Source organism: Dipodomys merriami, unplaced genomic scaffold (assembly GCF_024711535.1).
Source record: "Dipodomys merriami isolate MVZ:Mamm:240054 unplaced genomic scaffold, mDipMer1.0.p SCAF_50, whole genome shotgun sequence".
In the NCBI taxonomy this organism is placed as follows: domain Eukaryota; kingdom Metazoa; phylum Chordata; class Mammalia; order Rodentia; family Heteromyidae; genus Dipodomys; species Dipodomys merriami.
In genome coordinates, this window is record NW_027206069.1 from 41,185 (window position 1) to 57,437 (window position 16,253).

The 16,253-nt window shown below is 63.7% G+C and overlaps 1 protein-coding gene across 1 annotated transcript; it reads right to left on the bottom strand.

The window, feature by feature from the left end:
* Positions 1–4,675: 4,675 nt before the first annotated feature.
* On the bottom strand, positions 4,676–5,991 carry Tmem121 (transmembrane protein 121). Its single transcript, XM_069997763.1, has one exon. It carries the CDS (start codon positions 5,937–5,939, stop codon positions 4,986–4,988), a length of 954 nt encoding a protein of 317 aa, XP_069853864.1. The 5' UTR covers positions 5,940–5,991; the 3' UTR covers positions 4,676–4,985.
* Positions 5,992–16,253: the final 10,262 nt, after the last annotated feature.

Sequence of the window (16,253 nt, forward strand, 5' to 3'; positions counted from 1 at the left end):
AGCTGCAGGGAGACAGCCAGGGAGCACCACACAGCTGCGGGGAGACAGCCAGGGAGCACCACACAGCTGCAGGGAGACAGCCAGGGAGCACCACACAGGTGCGGATAGACAGCCAGGGAGCACCACACAGGTGCGGATAGACAGCCAGGGAGCACCACACAGGTGCGGATAGACAGCCAGGGAGCACCACACAGGTGCGGGGAGACAGCCAGGGAGCATCACACAGGTGTGGGGAGACAGCCAGGGAGCACCACACAGCTGCGGGGAGACAGCCAGGGAGCACCACACAGGTGTGGGGAGACAGCCAGGGAGCATCACACAGCTGCAGGGAGACAGCCAGGGAGCATCACACAGCTGCAGGGAGACAGCCAGGGAGCACCACACAGCTGCAGGGAGACAGCCAGGGAGCACCACACAGCTGCAGGGAGACAGCCAGGGAGCACCACACAGCTGCAGGGAGACAGCCAGGGAGCACCACACAGCTGCAGGGAGACAGCCAGGGAGCACCACACAGGTGTGGGGAGACAGCCAGGGAGCATCACACAGCTGCAGGGAGACAGCCAGGGAGCACCACACAGGTGTGGGGAGACAGCCAGGGAGCACCACACAGGTGCGGGGAGACAGCCAGGGAGCATCACAGCTGCGGGGAGACAGCCAGGGAGCACCACACAGGTGTGGGGAGACAGCCAGGGAGCACCACACAGGTGCGGGGAGACAGCCAGGGAGCATCACACAGCTGCGGGGAGACAGCCAGGGAGCACCACACAGCTGCAGGGATCACCACACAGCTGCAGGGAGACAGCCAGGGAGCACCACACAGGTGCGGATAGACAGCCAGGGAGCACCACACAGGTGTGGGGAGACAGCCAGGGAGCACCACACAGCTGCAGGGAGACAGCCAGGGAGCACCACACAGCTGCAGGGAGACAGCCAGGGAGGAGACAGCCAGGGAGCACCACACAGGTGTGGGGAGACAGCCAGGGAGCACCACACAGGTGCAGGGAGACAGCCAGGGAGCATCACACAGCTGCAGGGAGACAGCCAGGGAGCACCACACAGGTGTGGGGAGACAGCCAGGGAGCACCACACAGGTGCGGGGAGACAGGCCCTTCCCAGCCCAGGATGAAGGCCTGGCCACTCAGCACTGCAGGCAGGGCAAGCTCCCGCTGCATGTCAGAGCCACCTCCGGACACACCTATCCCCTGACACACCTATCCCCTGACACACCTATCCATCTCCTGACACACCTATCCATCCCCTGACACACCTATCCCCTGACACACCTATCCATCCCCTGACACACCTATCCCCTGACACACCTATCCATCCCCTGACACACCTATCCCCTGACACACCTATCCCCTGACACACCTATCCATCCCCTGACACACCTATCCATCTCTGACACACCTATCCATCCCCTGACACACCTATCCATCCCGACACACCTATCCCCTGACACCTATCCATCCCCTGACACACCTATCCATCCCCTGACACACCTATCCATCTCCTGACACACCTATCCCCTGACACACCACGCCTCCCCTGACACACTTATCCCCTGACACACCTATCTCCTGACACACTGGCACCTCCAGCCCAAGGCCCTGTCCCTGCAGGGCCAGCCCTGGCCCAGGGCCACTCGGCGCCCACCCTGCCACCGCCAGCTGAGAGGGGGACGGGAACCCCTGCCGCTCCTCCGTGGCTCCCAGCCACCCCAGGGAGCCAGGGGAGGGCGGCCGGGAGCAGCCAGGGTCTCCCTGTCCCCAAGGGGAGCCTCCCAGAACAGAGTCCTCAGGAGCATGGCGCCGCCCCGTCGGTGCCCGGCCTTGCTGAAGAGGGCCCTGATTCATGCCCGCCTCTTAAGATGCCCTCAGAGACCGAGGCAGATGGGCCCGAGCACCCTCCGCACCTGGGACCCCAACCACAGGAGCGGCCCCGAGTTCAAGGCATCACAAAAGTGACTGAGAACACACTCAAGCAGTCTGGAGACATGGCTCGAGTGGTAAACATGTACAAGGCGCCATGTTCAGCTCCCAGTAAGAAAAAAGAAGGAAACCCCAGGTTGTGGCAGAGTGGAGCAGGGCCTGGTCTCTTCTGGGAGGAGGGCATCAGGGACGGGCATCCGCCGCTGCTCTAGACTAGCCCTGAGACGTCCGGAGAGCCGGGAGGAGCTGCACAGGACTCACCTGAGACCAGCCCCACAGCTGGGGAGCCTGGCCGCAGCAGGACCGAGACTTCCTGCCTCGGACGACAGGAGCCAGGGCAGTCCACGCTGCCCACCAGAGGGCGCCCTCTCCGCCCTCCATTCCCTCACCCCACCTGGGCCTCTCTGCGGCCGCTGCCCTCCCACACAGGGCCTCCATGCACGTGAACGCACGCACGCGCACAGACACGCACACACAGAGACACGCATGCACACACGGGTGCGCACACAGGCACCGCCTGCAGGGCCCTGCAGGAGCCGCCCGGATCGGTCAGAGGCCAGGCCACCACACACCAGAGCAGGGCTGTGGTCACGGAGGCCGCCCCGCACACCCGAGGAACACGGTCCCCAAGGCCACACGCCTGGAAGACACGATTGCCAAAGGCAAGACTGGAGTAGCCAGCGGGGCTGTCAGCGGCTCAGAGGCAGCCATGGCTGGTGCGCCCCTGCTCCTCGGGCCCCGAACTGCCAGGGGTCTGCTCTTGGCCAGACCGGCTCAGACTTTTCCAGAAGTAAACCGCACATCTTCTACCTCAGAGGAAGTGACCACAGTGGGCTCAGTGTAAGGGGGAGGCCGTCCAGGGGAGGGCGTCCAGGGGAGGGCGTCCAGGGGAGGATGTCCAGGGGAGGCCATCGAGGGGAGGATGTCCAGGGGAGGGCGTCCAGGGGAGGGCGTCCAGGGGAGGGCGTCCAGGGGAGGACGTCCAGGGGAGGACGTCCAGGGGAGGGCGTCCAGGGGAGGACGTCCAGGGGAGGGCGTCCAGGGGAGGGCGTCCAGGGGAGGGCGTCCAGGGGAGGACGTCCATGGGAGGCCGTCCAGGGGAGGATGTCCAGGGGAGGACGTCCAGGGGAGGATGTCCAGGGGAGGATGTCCAGGGGAGGGCGTCCAGGGGAGGGCGTCCAGGGGAGGATGTCCAGGGGAGGATGTCCAGGGGAGGATGTCCAGGGGAGGGCTCCAGGGGAGGATGTCCAGGGGAGGATGTCCAGGGGAGGATGTCCAGGGGAGGGCGTCCAGGGGAGGACGTCCAGGGGAGGATGTCCAGGGGAGGATGTCCAGGGGAGGATGTCCAGGGGAGGCCGTCCAGGGGAGGATGTCCAGGGGAGGGCGTCCAGGGGAGGGCGTCCAGGGGAGGGCGTCCAGGGGAGGATGTCCAGGGGAGGGCGTCCAGGGGAGGATGTCCAGGGGAGGGCGTCCAGGGGAGGATGTCCAGGGGAGGATGTCCAGGGGAGGCCGTCCAGGGGAGGATGTCCAGGGGAGGGCGTCCAGGGGAGGATGTCCAGGGGAGGATGTCCAGGGGAGGGCATCCAGGGGAGGACGTCCAGGGGAGGGCGTCCAGGGGAGGATGTCCAGGGGAGGATGTCCAGGGGAGGCCGTCCAGGGGAGGATGTCCAGGGGAGGGCGTCCAGGGGAGGATGTCCAGGGGAGGACGTCCAGGGGAGGATGTCCAGGGGAGGACGTCCAGGGGAAGGCGTCCAGGGGAGGATGTCCAGGGGAGGGCGTCCAGGGGAGGACGTCCAGGGGAGGATGTCCAGGGGAGGGCGTCCAGGGGAGGATGTCCAGGGGAGGACGTCCAGGGGAAGGCGTCCAGGGGAGGATGTCCAGGGGAGGATGTCCAGGGGAGGGCGTCCAGGGAGGATGTCCAGGGGAGGGCGTCCAGGGAGGATGTCCAGGGGAGGGCGTCCAGGGAAGGATGTCCAGGGGAGGGCGTCCAGGGGAGGACGTCCAGGGGAGGCTGTCCAGGGGAGGGCGTCCAGGGGAGGATGTCCAGGGGAGGGCAACTGGGGGAGGTGTCCAGGGGAGGACGTCCAGGGGAGGACGTCCAGGGGAGGACGTCCAGGGGAGGATGTCCAGGGGAGGACATCCAGGGGAGCGGTCCATGGGAGGGCAACTGGGGGAGGTGTTGGGGGTACATCCCGTGGGAAGGGGTAACACCACCCCCTGGAGCACACCATATCCACAGCCCCACAAAGACACGGCCAGGCCTAGGAGACCCAGAGTCACACAGGCAGGTTGGATAAGGTCAGGGCAGCTGCAGATAGACTTCTGGCCCGTGTTGACCAGCCAGAGGACTGCGGGACTGGCCAGGGTTGGGGCAGGGCCAGGCTGCAGGCTCCTGGATGAGGGGCAGCTTGGGAACAGAGCTGTCCGGGGCAGCTGTGGGCAGAGGAGCCCTGGAGAGAGGGGAGCGGGGCTGGGCATGTGGACAGGACAGGGGCCTGGACACCTGTGGGGTGGGACCATGGGGTCAAGATCTCAGGAAGAACAACATTAAGGCTTTGGTGCCTACAAAAGCAGAAAGGTGTGGCCACAGGGGAGGAGCCCGGGGCGGCCTGGGAAAGCCCTAGGCGTCGGCCGGGTGGCCAGCTGGCCTCCTGCATGCTGCCCTCCATCGCCCCCCACCCCCGTCCAGCTGATAGACTGGGTGGTCCAGGGTTAGCCTGGGTTGCAGGAAACAGGCAGAGCAGTGAGGCTTTGGATACAAAACTGTAAACGGGAGTCTTTAAAATGACAGCGGCCTCCTCGGCCCCCACCGGGGCCAGCGTCCACGCGCCTTCCCTTCACCCCGGGGCCGGGCATCCACGGACGTCCTCCCTCCCACCCGGGACCCAGCGGACGGGGTCCGGCCGCCTCGGGGTCCCCGGGGCAGAGGCTGCAGGCCCGGTCGGTCAGTCCGTCTGTCCGGTGGGCCCGAGGGATCCCTGAGATGAAGTGGCCCGGGCGCAGCACGGCGCTCTCCACGCCTGTGGGGGGGGGGCCTCGGCCCCGCGTGGGCCGTCACGTGTCCAGGGCATCGCGCGGGGGCGAGGGTGCGCAGGGCCGGCCCGGGGGGCCGTGCAGCGGGGCGGCGGCGGGCACGGCGCCGCGGGGCGGCGGCGGCTGCAGCTCCAGCGCCAGCGCGGGCGGCGGGAAGTCGCGCACCTGGCGCCGGTACTCCAGGAACGTGCAGGCCTTGGTGGCCAGCGCCACCACGTTCTTGCCCACGAAGATGGCGGAGACCCGGCTGTCGCGGAAGAGCGCCATGTTGGCGGCGCGCGCCAGCACGGCCACCACGTTGACGGTGGCCAGGCTGAGCACCGGGTAGAGCATCATCTTCTGCGGCGCGATGTGCTCGCCCTGCATGCTGACCTCGCTGAGCGCCACGCACGGCAGCACCAGCAGCAGCATGTAGCAGTAGAAGAAGGTGAGGCCCTCGGCCCACAGCGGCAGCCCGGTGCGCGGCGGCTCCCACAGGTTGGCCTGCATGTCCAGCAGGTCCAGCAGGTCCAGCGCCACCCAGAAGAGGCGGCCGCGCAGGTCCTCGCGCTTGCGGAAGGTGCGCACGTACTCCATGCGGTCGAGCGCCACGAGCAGCAGGAAGAGGCCGGGCACGCACACGGACAGCAGCAGCGTCAGCGCCTTGCGCGCCACCGGGTCGCCCGCGCCGCGCCGCGCCGCCTTGTAGTTCTGGAAGATGAAGTAGAGCTTGATCTCCAGCACGAAGATGTAGACGAACCACAGGATCATGGCGTAGCCGCGCTTGGCCGTGCGCACCTCGGCGCCCACCCACACGGCCACGTAGCGCAGCACCAGCAGGAAGCACACGTCGCCCACCAGCACGATGATGCACACGCCGATCTTGCGCGGGCCCTGGTTCTGCTCCACCAGGTAGGCGTCCATGACGGCCATGCTGCCCATGATCACCAGCGTGGTCAGGCACACGTGGCGCCGGTCGGGGGGAGGCAGCACCATGGTCGGCGGCCGGGGCCGGGCGGACCCCGCGCCGGGCGGGACCTCGTCCTGCGGCGGCGCTCAGCCCGCGGGCATGGCGCGGCGCGGGGAGCCGGGCGCGGGGAGCCGGGCGCGGGCCGGCCGGTCCCAAGGCGCCGCCGCTGCGGGCTGGCGCGCTCCCAACCTGGGGAAGACCAGAGACAGGTCAGGCCGCCGTGCGCGCGGGGCCGGCGCCGCCGGGAGCCGGGACCGGACCGGAGCAGCTCCGCCCGCGCGCCCGCACCGCTGCTCCCGCCGCTGACCCGCACCCGCTGACCCGCACCCGCTGACCCGCACCTGGGGCTCCCGCTGGGGCGGGTACTGCCCCCGCCCCGGGCCCCGCACCCCTCCCACCCGGTGCCCACCGGCCCCACGGGACACGCGGGACCGTCCAGGCCCACCCCGCCGCCTCCCGCGCGCGGACCCTTCCCCCATCACCTCCCCCTGCACCGACCCTTCCCCATCACCTCCCCCTGCACCGACCCTTCCCCCCATCACCTCCCCCTGCACCGACCCTTCCCCCATCACCTCCCCCTGCACCGACCCTTCCCCATCACCTCCCCCTGCACCGACCCTTCCCCCATCACCTCCCCCTGCACCGACCCTTCCCCATCACCTCCCCCTGCACCGACCCTTCCCCCCATCACCTCCCCCTGCACCGACCCCCCATCACCTCCCCCTGCACTGACCCTTCCCCCATCACCTCCCCCTGCACCGACCCCCCATCACCTCCCCCTGCACTGACCCTTCCCCCATCACCTCCCCCTGCACTGACCCTTCCCCATCACCTCCCCCTGCACCGACCCTTCCCCCATCACCTCCCCCTGCACTGACCCTTCCCCCCATCACCCCCTGCACCGACCCTTCCCCCATCACCTCCCCCTGCACCAACCCTTCCCCATCACCTCCCCCTGCACCGACCCTTCCCCCATCACCTCCCCCTGCACTGACCCTTCCCCCTCCATCACCTCCCCCTGCACCGACCCTTCCCCCCATCACCTCCCCCTGCACCGACCCTTCCCCCCATCACCTCCCCCTGCACCGACCCTTCCCCCATCACCTCCCCCTGCACCGACCCTTCCCCCATCACCTCCCCCTGCACTGACCCTTCCCCCTCCATCACCTCCCCCTGCACCGACCCTTCCCCCTCCATCACCTCCCCCTGCACCGACCCTTCCCCCCATCACCTCCCCCTGCACTGACCCTTCCCCCCATCACCTCCCCCTGCACCGACCCTTCCCCCCATCACCTCCCCCTGCACTGACCCTTCCCCATCACCTCCCCCTGCACCGACCCTTCCCCCCATCACCTCCCCCTGCACCGACCCTTCCCCATCACCTCCCCCTGCACCGACCCTTCCCCCATCACCTCCCCCTGCACCGACCCTTCCCCCCATCACCTCCCCCTGCACTGACCCTTCCCCCCATCACCTCCCCCTGCACCGACCCTTCCCCATCACCTCCCCCTGCACCGACCCTTCCCCCCATCACCTCCCCCTGCACCGACCCTTCCCCATCACCTCCCCCTGCACCGACCCTTCCCCCCATCACCTCCCCCTGCACCGACCCTTCCCCCCATCACCTCCCCCTGCACTGACCCTTCCCCATCACCTCCCCCTGCACCGACCCTTCCCCATCACCTCCCCCTGCACCGACCCTTCCCCATCACCTCCCCCTGCACCGACCCTTCCCCCCATCACCTCCCCCTGCACCGACCCTTCCCCCATCACCTCCCCCTGCACCGACCCTTCCCCCCATCACCTCCCCCTGCACTGACCCTTCCCCATCACCTCCCCCTGCACCGACCCTTCCCCATCACCTCCCCCTGCACCGACCCCCCATCACCTCCCCCTGCACCGACCCTTCCCCCCATCACCTCCCCCTGCACTGACCCTTCCCCCATCACCTCCCCCTGCACCGACCCTTCCCACATCACCTCCTGCACCGACCCTTCCCCCATCACCTCCCCCTGCACCGACCCTTCCCCCATCACCTCCCCCTGCACTGACCCTTCCCCATCACCTCCCCCTGCACCGACCCTTCCCCCATCACCTCCCCCTGCACTGACCCTTCCCCCATCACCTCCTGCACTGACCCTTCCCCATCACCTCCCCCTGCACCGACCCTTCCCCCCATCACCTCCCCCTGCACTGACCCTTCCCCCATCACCTCCCCCTGCACTGACCCTTCCCCATCACCTCCCCCTGCACCGACCCTTCCCCCATCACCTCCCCCTGCACCGACCCTTCCCCCTCCATCACCTCCCCCTGCACCGACCCTTCCCCCTCCATCACCTCCCCCTGCACTGACCCTTCCCCATCACCTCCCCCTGCACCGACCCTTCCCCCCATCACCTCCCCCTGCACCGACCCTTGAGGCCCGGTCCAGCCACAGGCAGGTGCGGGCGCGGGTGGTGGGAAGGGCCGCATCCCGCCAGGGCCCTGCCGGGTCCCCAGCGCCCGCCGGCCCGCGGCTCGGGCCTCGCCCACTCCAGCCCGGAGTCCGCCCTCCCCGCCTCGCAGACCCACCCTCCCACCCCTGCCCGCTGTCCGGACCCGGCGGCCCGCGCTCCGCCTCCCTTCCCCACCAGAGGCCTCGGGCGGCCCGGCCCCTGCCGCACCCGCGGCGCCCGGCCCGGCCCAGGCCCTGCGGCGGCCCAGGCCCTCCAGCCCCGCCGCCCGCCGCCCCGCTCCCGGGCCCTCCAGCCCCGCCGCCCGCCGCCCCGCCGCCCCGCCGCCCCGCTCCCCGGGCCCCGCCGCCCCGCCGCCCCGCCACCGCGCTCCGGGCCCCGCCGCCCCGCCGCCCCGCCCCCGGGCCCTCCAGCCCCGCCGCCCCGCCACCGCGCTCCGGGCCCCGCCGCCCCGCCGCCCCGCCGCCCCGCCACCGCGCTCCGGGCCCCGCCACCGCGCTCCGGGCCCCGCCGCCCCGCCGCCCCGATCCCGGGCCCTCCAGCCCCGCCGCCCCGCCACCGCGCTCCGGGCCCCGCCACCGCGCTCCGGGCCCCGCCACCGCGCTCCGGGCCCCGCCACCGCGCTCCGGGCCCCGCCGCCCGCCGCCCCGCCGCCCCGCCGCCCGCCGCCCGCGCCTACCAGAAGCTGCGGGCCGGCCGGCCGCGCCGAGGCTCCGAGCTGGGCCGAGCCGCGCCCCGCCCCGCGCCGAGCCCCGCAGTGGTGACGCCCCCGGCCCCGCGCCCCGCGCCCCGCCTCTGCCCCGAGATCCGGCCCGCGCTCACCGGACCCGCGCGGCGGCCGGGGCGGGGCCGCGTCCACCGGCGGCCTGAGTCTGCCCCGCCCGGGCCTCTCCGCCGCCGGCTCCGGGCTCCCCCGCCCCGGCCGCCGCGGCCTCCACTCCGGCTGCCACCTGGAGGGCGCCGCGGTGCCGTGCGCGGTGCGGGTGCCGTGCGGTGCCGTGCGCGGTGCGGGTGCCGTGCGGTGCCGTGCGCGGTGCGGGTGCCGTGCGGTGCCGCGCGCGCCCGCGGCGTGGGGCGGACCGGCCGCGCCGCCGGCGGCGGAGGGAGGTGAGTGCGGTGCGTGCGGGAGGCTGGTCCGGGACAAGCGGTAGGTTCTGTGAAGGAGGCCGGCTGGAGGCTGGGGCTGGGCTGGGGCTGGGGCTGGAGGCTGGGGCTGGGCTGGGCCGGGGCTGGGGCTGGAGGCTGGGGCTGGGGCAGGGGCTGGAGGCTGGGGCTGGGGCTGGGGCCGGGGCCGGGGCTGGAGGCTGGGGCTGGAAGCTGGAGGCTGGGGCTGGGGCCGGGGCTGGAGGCTGGAGGCTGGAAGCTGGAGGCTGGGGCTGGAAGCTGGAGGCTGGGGCTGGAAGCTGGAGGCTGGGGCTGGAGGCTGGGGCCGGGGCTGGAGGCTGGGGCTGGAGGCTGGGGGCTGGGGCAGGGCCGGGTGCCCGCTGGACGGCTGGGGGCTGGGACAGGGCCCGGTGCCCGCTGGACGGCCCGTCCCGCATGGCTCCCGCCCTGGCCGCGGCCTCAGGACCGGGCCGGATCCGAAGACCAGCCCAGACCCAGCACTCAGCACCCAGAGCCTGGGCCCACCCGGGCGGCAGAGAGAAGCAGGCTGGGCAAAAACAAGCACAGGCAATGATCAAACTGCAGCTAACCTGTGCTTCATCATGGGCCCGGGAAGACAGGACCTCGGGAACGGGGAACATGAACTAGTGTGACCACTGGAAATCCATAGGAAGGGGCCACCCAGCAGTGCTGCTCTTGGGCTTATCTCTGAGGAGTTCAAGGCCCTGCATGCTGCATTCACAACAGCAAAGCTATGGAAACAGCCTGGATGCCCTACAACTGATGAATGGATCAAGGTAATGTGGTAGGTGGACTGGGAAGGTGGCTCAGTGGTAGAGCGCTTGCCTTGCATGCATGAGGCCCTGGGTTCGATTCCTCAGCACCATATCTGCAGAAAAAGCCTGAAGTGGCGCTGTGGCTCAAGTGGTAGAACGCTAGCCTTGAGCTGAAGGGCTGAAGGACAGCGCCCAGGCTCAGAGTTCAAGCCGCATGACCAACAAAAAAGAAAATTGAATGTGGCATGTATACACAATGGAGCATTATTCAGCCATAAAGAATGAAACAATGCCAGGCATTGGTGGCTCATGCCTGTAATTGTAGCTACTCTGGAGGCCTAGATCTGAGGCTCATGGTTCAAAGCCAGCCAGGCAGAAAAGTCCAGTGAATCACCAGAAAACCAAAAGTGGTGCCAAAGCTCAAACTGGTAGAGGGCTAGCCTTGGACAGAACGGTTCACAGACAGCACCCATTCCCTGAGTTCAAGCCCCACAACTGACAAAAAAGAATAAAACAATGTCCTTCACAGGGAAATGGAACTGGAGAACATGAAGTTTGCCTGGCTCTACAGGACAAAGATCAAACACAAAATTCAATCCCATAGATAACTGAACATCAAAATATTTAAGGTTGTAACTCGTGAGAAGAGCTCCCAGGAAGTTTTTGTATGAATGTAACCAGACATGTACAGACTGAAAACCTGGAAATCAAGAGTCCTCAACAGATCAGGAGATGTGATGTTCTGGGCTCAGGAAGAGAAGGTCCACGTAAATACCCACGGTGACATGGATTTAATGCAGCTCCAACCAAAACCCCTACAGAGACCATCTAACTCTAAAACCTGCATGGAAACGTAGTCAGAGCCAAAAACAGTTCTGAAACATAAGGGGACAAGTAGAAGGATCTCAGTGACCAATTTACCTTTCTGAGGTGCTGGAGACAGAATCTAAGACCTGCACATGCTAGCAGATGTTCTACACTGAGCTCGGCCACCAGCCCTCAGCAGGCCAATGGCACAAGGTAAGGGGATAAAATACATTACAAGCATGTAGGTACAGGAGCACTGGAAAGAAAGCCAGGAAAAGACATTCAAGGAGAAAGACTTAAAATGAAACACAATGTTTTTGCAGTGGTATAACTATATTTATTGTATTTATTATAATTATGTTTAATTATAGTTAAGATCTAAAGGTAAGTTTTTAGAAGTAATAGAGTTTGGCAAGATTGTCTATTTGTCATGCCAGCTTCTGGGGACTGAATTCAGGGTTTCTCATTCTTGCTGAGATTTATTTTGCTCAAGGGAGGCACTTTGCCCCTTCAGCCACAATTCTACTTGCAGCTTTGTATGTGCTGGGCCTGGGGTTGGAATCCACGTCCTGGGCACTGTTCCTGAGCATTTTTTCTCTTACTCTCAAGCCTGGCATTCTACCACTTGAGCCACAGCTCCACTCACTTCTAGCTTTTGCCTGGACTGACTTTGAACCACAATCCTTAGAGCTCAGCCTCCTGAGTAGCACCTGGTAGATGACATTTTATCATTCTATCTTCCGAGTAGCTAAGGTTACAGGAGTAAGCTACCATGCCCAGCTCTTTTAACCTATTTTAACCAGCCATCTTACTGTGAGCTCTACTTATCGATAACCTCCAGTGATTAACCTTTTTGGTCAGTTTTCTATTACTGTCATAAATACTTTATCTAAGATGATCAACTTACGAGGAAAGTTTATTTAGTACTCAGAAGGCTGAGATCTGAGAATTGTGGTTCAGAGCCAGCCCTGGCAGGAAAGTCCATGAGACCCTTACCTTCAATTAACCACCAGAAAACCAGAAGCGACGCTGTGGCTCAACTGGTAAAGCATTTACCTTGAGCTGAAGAACTGAGGGACAGCGCCCAGCTCAGAGTTCAAGCCCCATGACCAAAAAACAAAAAAAAAAAAAAAAACATACATTTATTTAGGCTCCTGTTTTGGACATTCTGGCCCATGGTTAGTGGCCCCACTGCTTTCGGGCCTGTGGCAAGCACCTGTACCACACCCCAGCTCATCATGAGGACCTATCGTAACCAGGACTTCACAAGGACGTGCGACAGGAAGAGGAGAATCTGGACCAGTGGTCAGACATGGGCTGCAAGTGCCATCCCTGACCAGGAGGACTGGAGACCTCGCTGCCTGAGGCCTGACCCGGGTGAACGGCCAGCACTGCCCAGGGTCCCTGTGAGCCTAGAGGGCGGACTGGGAAGAAACAAAATGGGAAGTACAAAGGCTTCCCTCTGCAGCAGCTGCGGTTCCCAGGCGGCAGTGAGGCCACTGGCTGACACAGACCCTCGGGGCGGTGCAAGGTGTTTTAAAGTTTTTGGGAAAACCCAGGGACACAGCCTTTCTGATACCTCAAGAACTTAGAGTGCCGAGGTCAGCCCTGGGCGCTTTCCGTCCAGTATCTCTGCCAAGTTGGGTTCACAGCATCTCTGTTACGGAACGTAAAAAATCACAGCAGGTCAGAAACTCAGGTGAGTTGTCCAATCTGATTAAGGCTTGAAGGAGTAATTGTAACCCTCTATACAGTATTCACAATTTAAAAAAAAAAAAGGGCTGGGAAGGTGGCTCAGTGGTAGAGTGCTTGCCTTGCATGCATGAGGCCCTGGGTTCGATTCCTCAGCACCACATAAGCAAAAAAGAAAAAGAAAAAAGCTAGAAATGGCACTGTGGCTCAAGTAGTAGAGTGCTAGCCTTGAGCTGAAGAGCTGAGGGACAGTGCCCAGGCCCAGAGTTCAGGCCCCATGACCGGACCCAAAAAAATAAAAAATAAATAAAAAAGTGTGCAGAAGCCGGGCGCTGGTGGCTCACGCCTGTAATCCTAGCTACTCAGGAGGCTGAGATCTGAGGATCGCAGTTCAAAGCCAGCCCGGGCAGGAGAGACCGTGAGACTCCTATCTCCAATAAACCACCAGAAAACCGGAAGTGGCGCTGTAGCTCAAGTGGTAGAGCGCTCAACTTGAGCTGAAGAGCTGAGGGACAGCGCCCAGGCCCAGAGTTCAAGCCCCATGACCGACAAAAAAAAAAAAAAAAAATAAGTGTGCAGAGCCCAATGGCCCCAAACCTCCTCTTACTACGAGTTGTGATTACTTAAGAATTACAGGCCAGTCGGGTGCCGGTGGCTCATGCCTGTAATCCTAGCTACTTAGGAGGCTGAGATCTGAGATTGCAGTTCAAAGCCAGCCCAGGCAGGAAAGTCCGTGAGACTCTTTATCTCCAACAAAACGCTCAGAAAAACTGGAAGTGGCACTGTGGCTCAAATGGTAAAGCGCTAGCCTGGAGCTGAGGAGCTGAGGGACAGTGTCCAGGCCCAGAGTTCAAGCCCCACGACTGACCAAAAAAAAAAAAAAGACTTATCAACAATTAACCACTAGAAGATCCAAAGTAGAGCTGCGGCACAAAGTGGTAGAGTGCTAGCCTTAAGCAGAAGAGTTCAGGGACAGCGCCCAGGCCCTGAGTTCAAACCCAGAGTTCAGGCCCCATGACCGGACCCCCCCCAAAAAAAAAGAAAAGAGAAAGAAAAAAAGCCCAGGGACAGCACCCAGCCCCCGAGTTCAAGCCCCAGGACTGGCACAAGAAAAAAAAAAAACAACTGAGGATCTCTGTGTGCTGTGCACCAAGAAGTCTCAGCAGCCCCAGGACTGAAGCAGAGACCAGGAGCCCCAGGGAGCAGCCGGTGACCGCAGGCCATGGGGACTGTGCTCTGGGGCCTCCAGGGCCCCACCTGGTGCCCACCAGGCGAGTCTCCATCACCAGTTCACCTGCTCCCAGTGTGAAGTGATTCAAGATCAAGGAACACGGTCGAGCCTGGCACAGGGAGGACAGGACTCTCGGCCTCGGGACGGCTCGGGCTAGTGCTCCTCGCGGCCTCGGGACGGCTCGGGCTAGCGCTCCTCTCCCTGCTCCTGGGGCTGCCCACCCGTGCTGCCCCCTGCCTGCCCATTCTGGGGCTGCTCTGTCTCCGGCCATTCTTGGGTTCTAAACCACACACTGCGGCGCACGCAGCTGCTTGCGGGACTACTCCCCAAGAACGTCCTGAGCGGGAGCCCTTCGCTCGCGGACGGAGGTCTGCAGGCTTCTGCAGCTGCTGGCAGAACCTCAGCCCTGCAGCATGAGATCAGGGGGCACGGGGCTCCCCACGCTCTCCACCGCTGTCTGTGGGGCACGGGGCTCCCCACGCTCTCCACCGCTGTCTGTGGGGCACGGGGCTCCCCACGCTCTCCACCACACTGTATCACCAGGATAGGGTCTGGAAGGGTTGTTTTGGTTTTGTGCCAGTCTTGGGGCCTGAACTCGGGGCCTGTGGGCTGTCCCTGAGGTTTCTTGTTCAAGGAGAGCACTCTACCATGTGAGCCACAACTCTACTTCTGGCCTTTTGGTGGCCAGAGATAAGAATCTCAAGGACCATTTTCCTCAGATCCCAGCCCCCTAAGTAGCTCAGATTAAAGGCGTGAGCCAATAGCACCCAGCTGGAGGATTTTTAATAGAGAAGAAAACCTTAACTCATTAGACAGAGCCCTGTTTGGGGACTCTTAAATGCACTGGTGAAACGAATTCCAACACAATTCACAGACTAGAAGGTGGGCAAAGGTTTGATTAGGCAAGTGAAGGAAGCAAGCCACAAGATGGATCACACCTGTAACCCCAGCTGCTTGGGAGGTAGAAATCATGAGGCTCATGGTTTGAGGCCAGAAGGAACAGAAGTTAGCAAAACCCTATCTCAACCACTAAGCCTGGCACAGCAGCACATGCTTGTGATCCCAGCTACTTAGGAGGTAATAAGTAGGAGGATCACAGTCTAAGGCTGGCCCTGGGGGGAAAAAATCATGAGATGCTACCTGAAAATTAACTAAAACCAAAAAGGGCTGGGGCATGGTTTAAGTGGTAGAGCATCTGCCTAATAAATGCAAGTACCACATATATACCACACACACACACACACACACACACACACACACACACACACACACACACACACACACACACACACACACAAAGGCCAATTATCAAGCAGTGAAGAAGAGAGAAACACTAAGAGCTTGGGGCCCAATGCGAGAGCCCAGCTATTGGGGCCATTCCTAAAGCAGGCTCCACCACACAGGTGGTTCCTGTGCTAGGCACCTGCTAACTCCAATCGTTTTGCTGATACGATGTTCTGAAACCATCAACCAAGCAGAGGCTTTCTGTCTGGGGCCTTCTGATGGCAGTGAAACGCAGCTGCAGGGGAGACAGCCCCAGCCAAGGCATCAGAAGCAGGAGAGGAGCAGAGTCAGAGCACACACCCAGGGCGCCGGAACTTCCTGGAAGTTGCCAAAGCCTGAGGCCAAGGGTTGCTACCCTGGAGATCAGGTGCCACCCAGGAGCTCAGCGAAGGCCGAGTGTCCCGACAGGGACTGGGAGCGGGAACACATGCTGGCACTGCCCACCATGGACTGCCCTGCCAACCGCTGGACTTCACCAGCTGCCACATGCCAGGCCGCTAGCAGCACCTGGCACTGACCCTCTCCCCTGAGCACTTAGAGAGTAAGTCCTGAGAGCTGGGCGGCAGCGCAAGCCTGAGTGTCAACCCACCCCAGAAGCTCTCAGGTCTTCAGTTCCCAGAAACTAACAAGACTACAAGTCCTCCTCATCTACACGCATTCCCAGGGACTAGAGCAAGAAGAGCCCACGCCAGCATGGCACCTAGGTCCCCCTGGTGGAGCAGGGGCCAGCACTGCCCCACAGGACGTAGCCATCAGCCAGGGCTGGGGGCCAGCAGGACCGGACCCCACGCCACATGGGTGCTGGACCTACAGGAGAACATGGTCCTGACCTGGTGGGGGGCCCGTGGCCCACAGAGGGGGGCCACAACCAGACAACAACCCAGGTCTGCCCGCGATGCTGCCCGCAGCACATACCCTGGACTGTCCTTCCTTTACGGTGTGGCGTCTGACATGCCCTAAGACACATGCATGGTAGGAATCCATGACATGTCC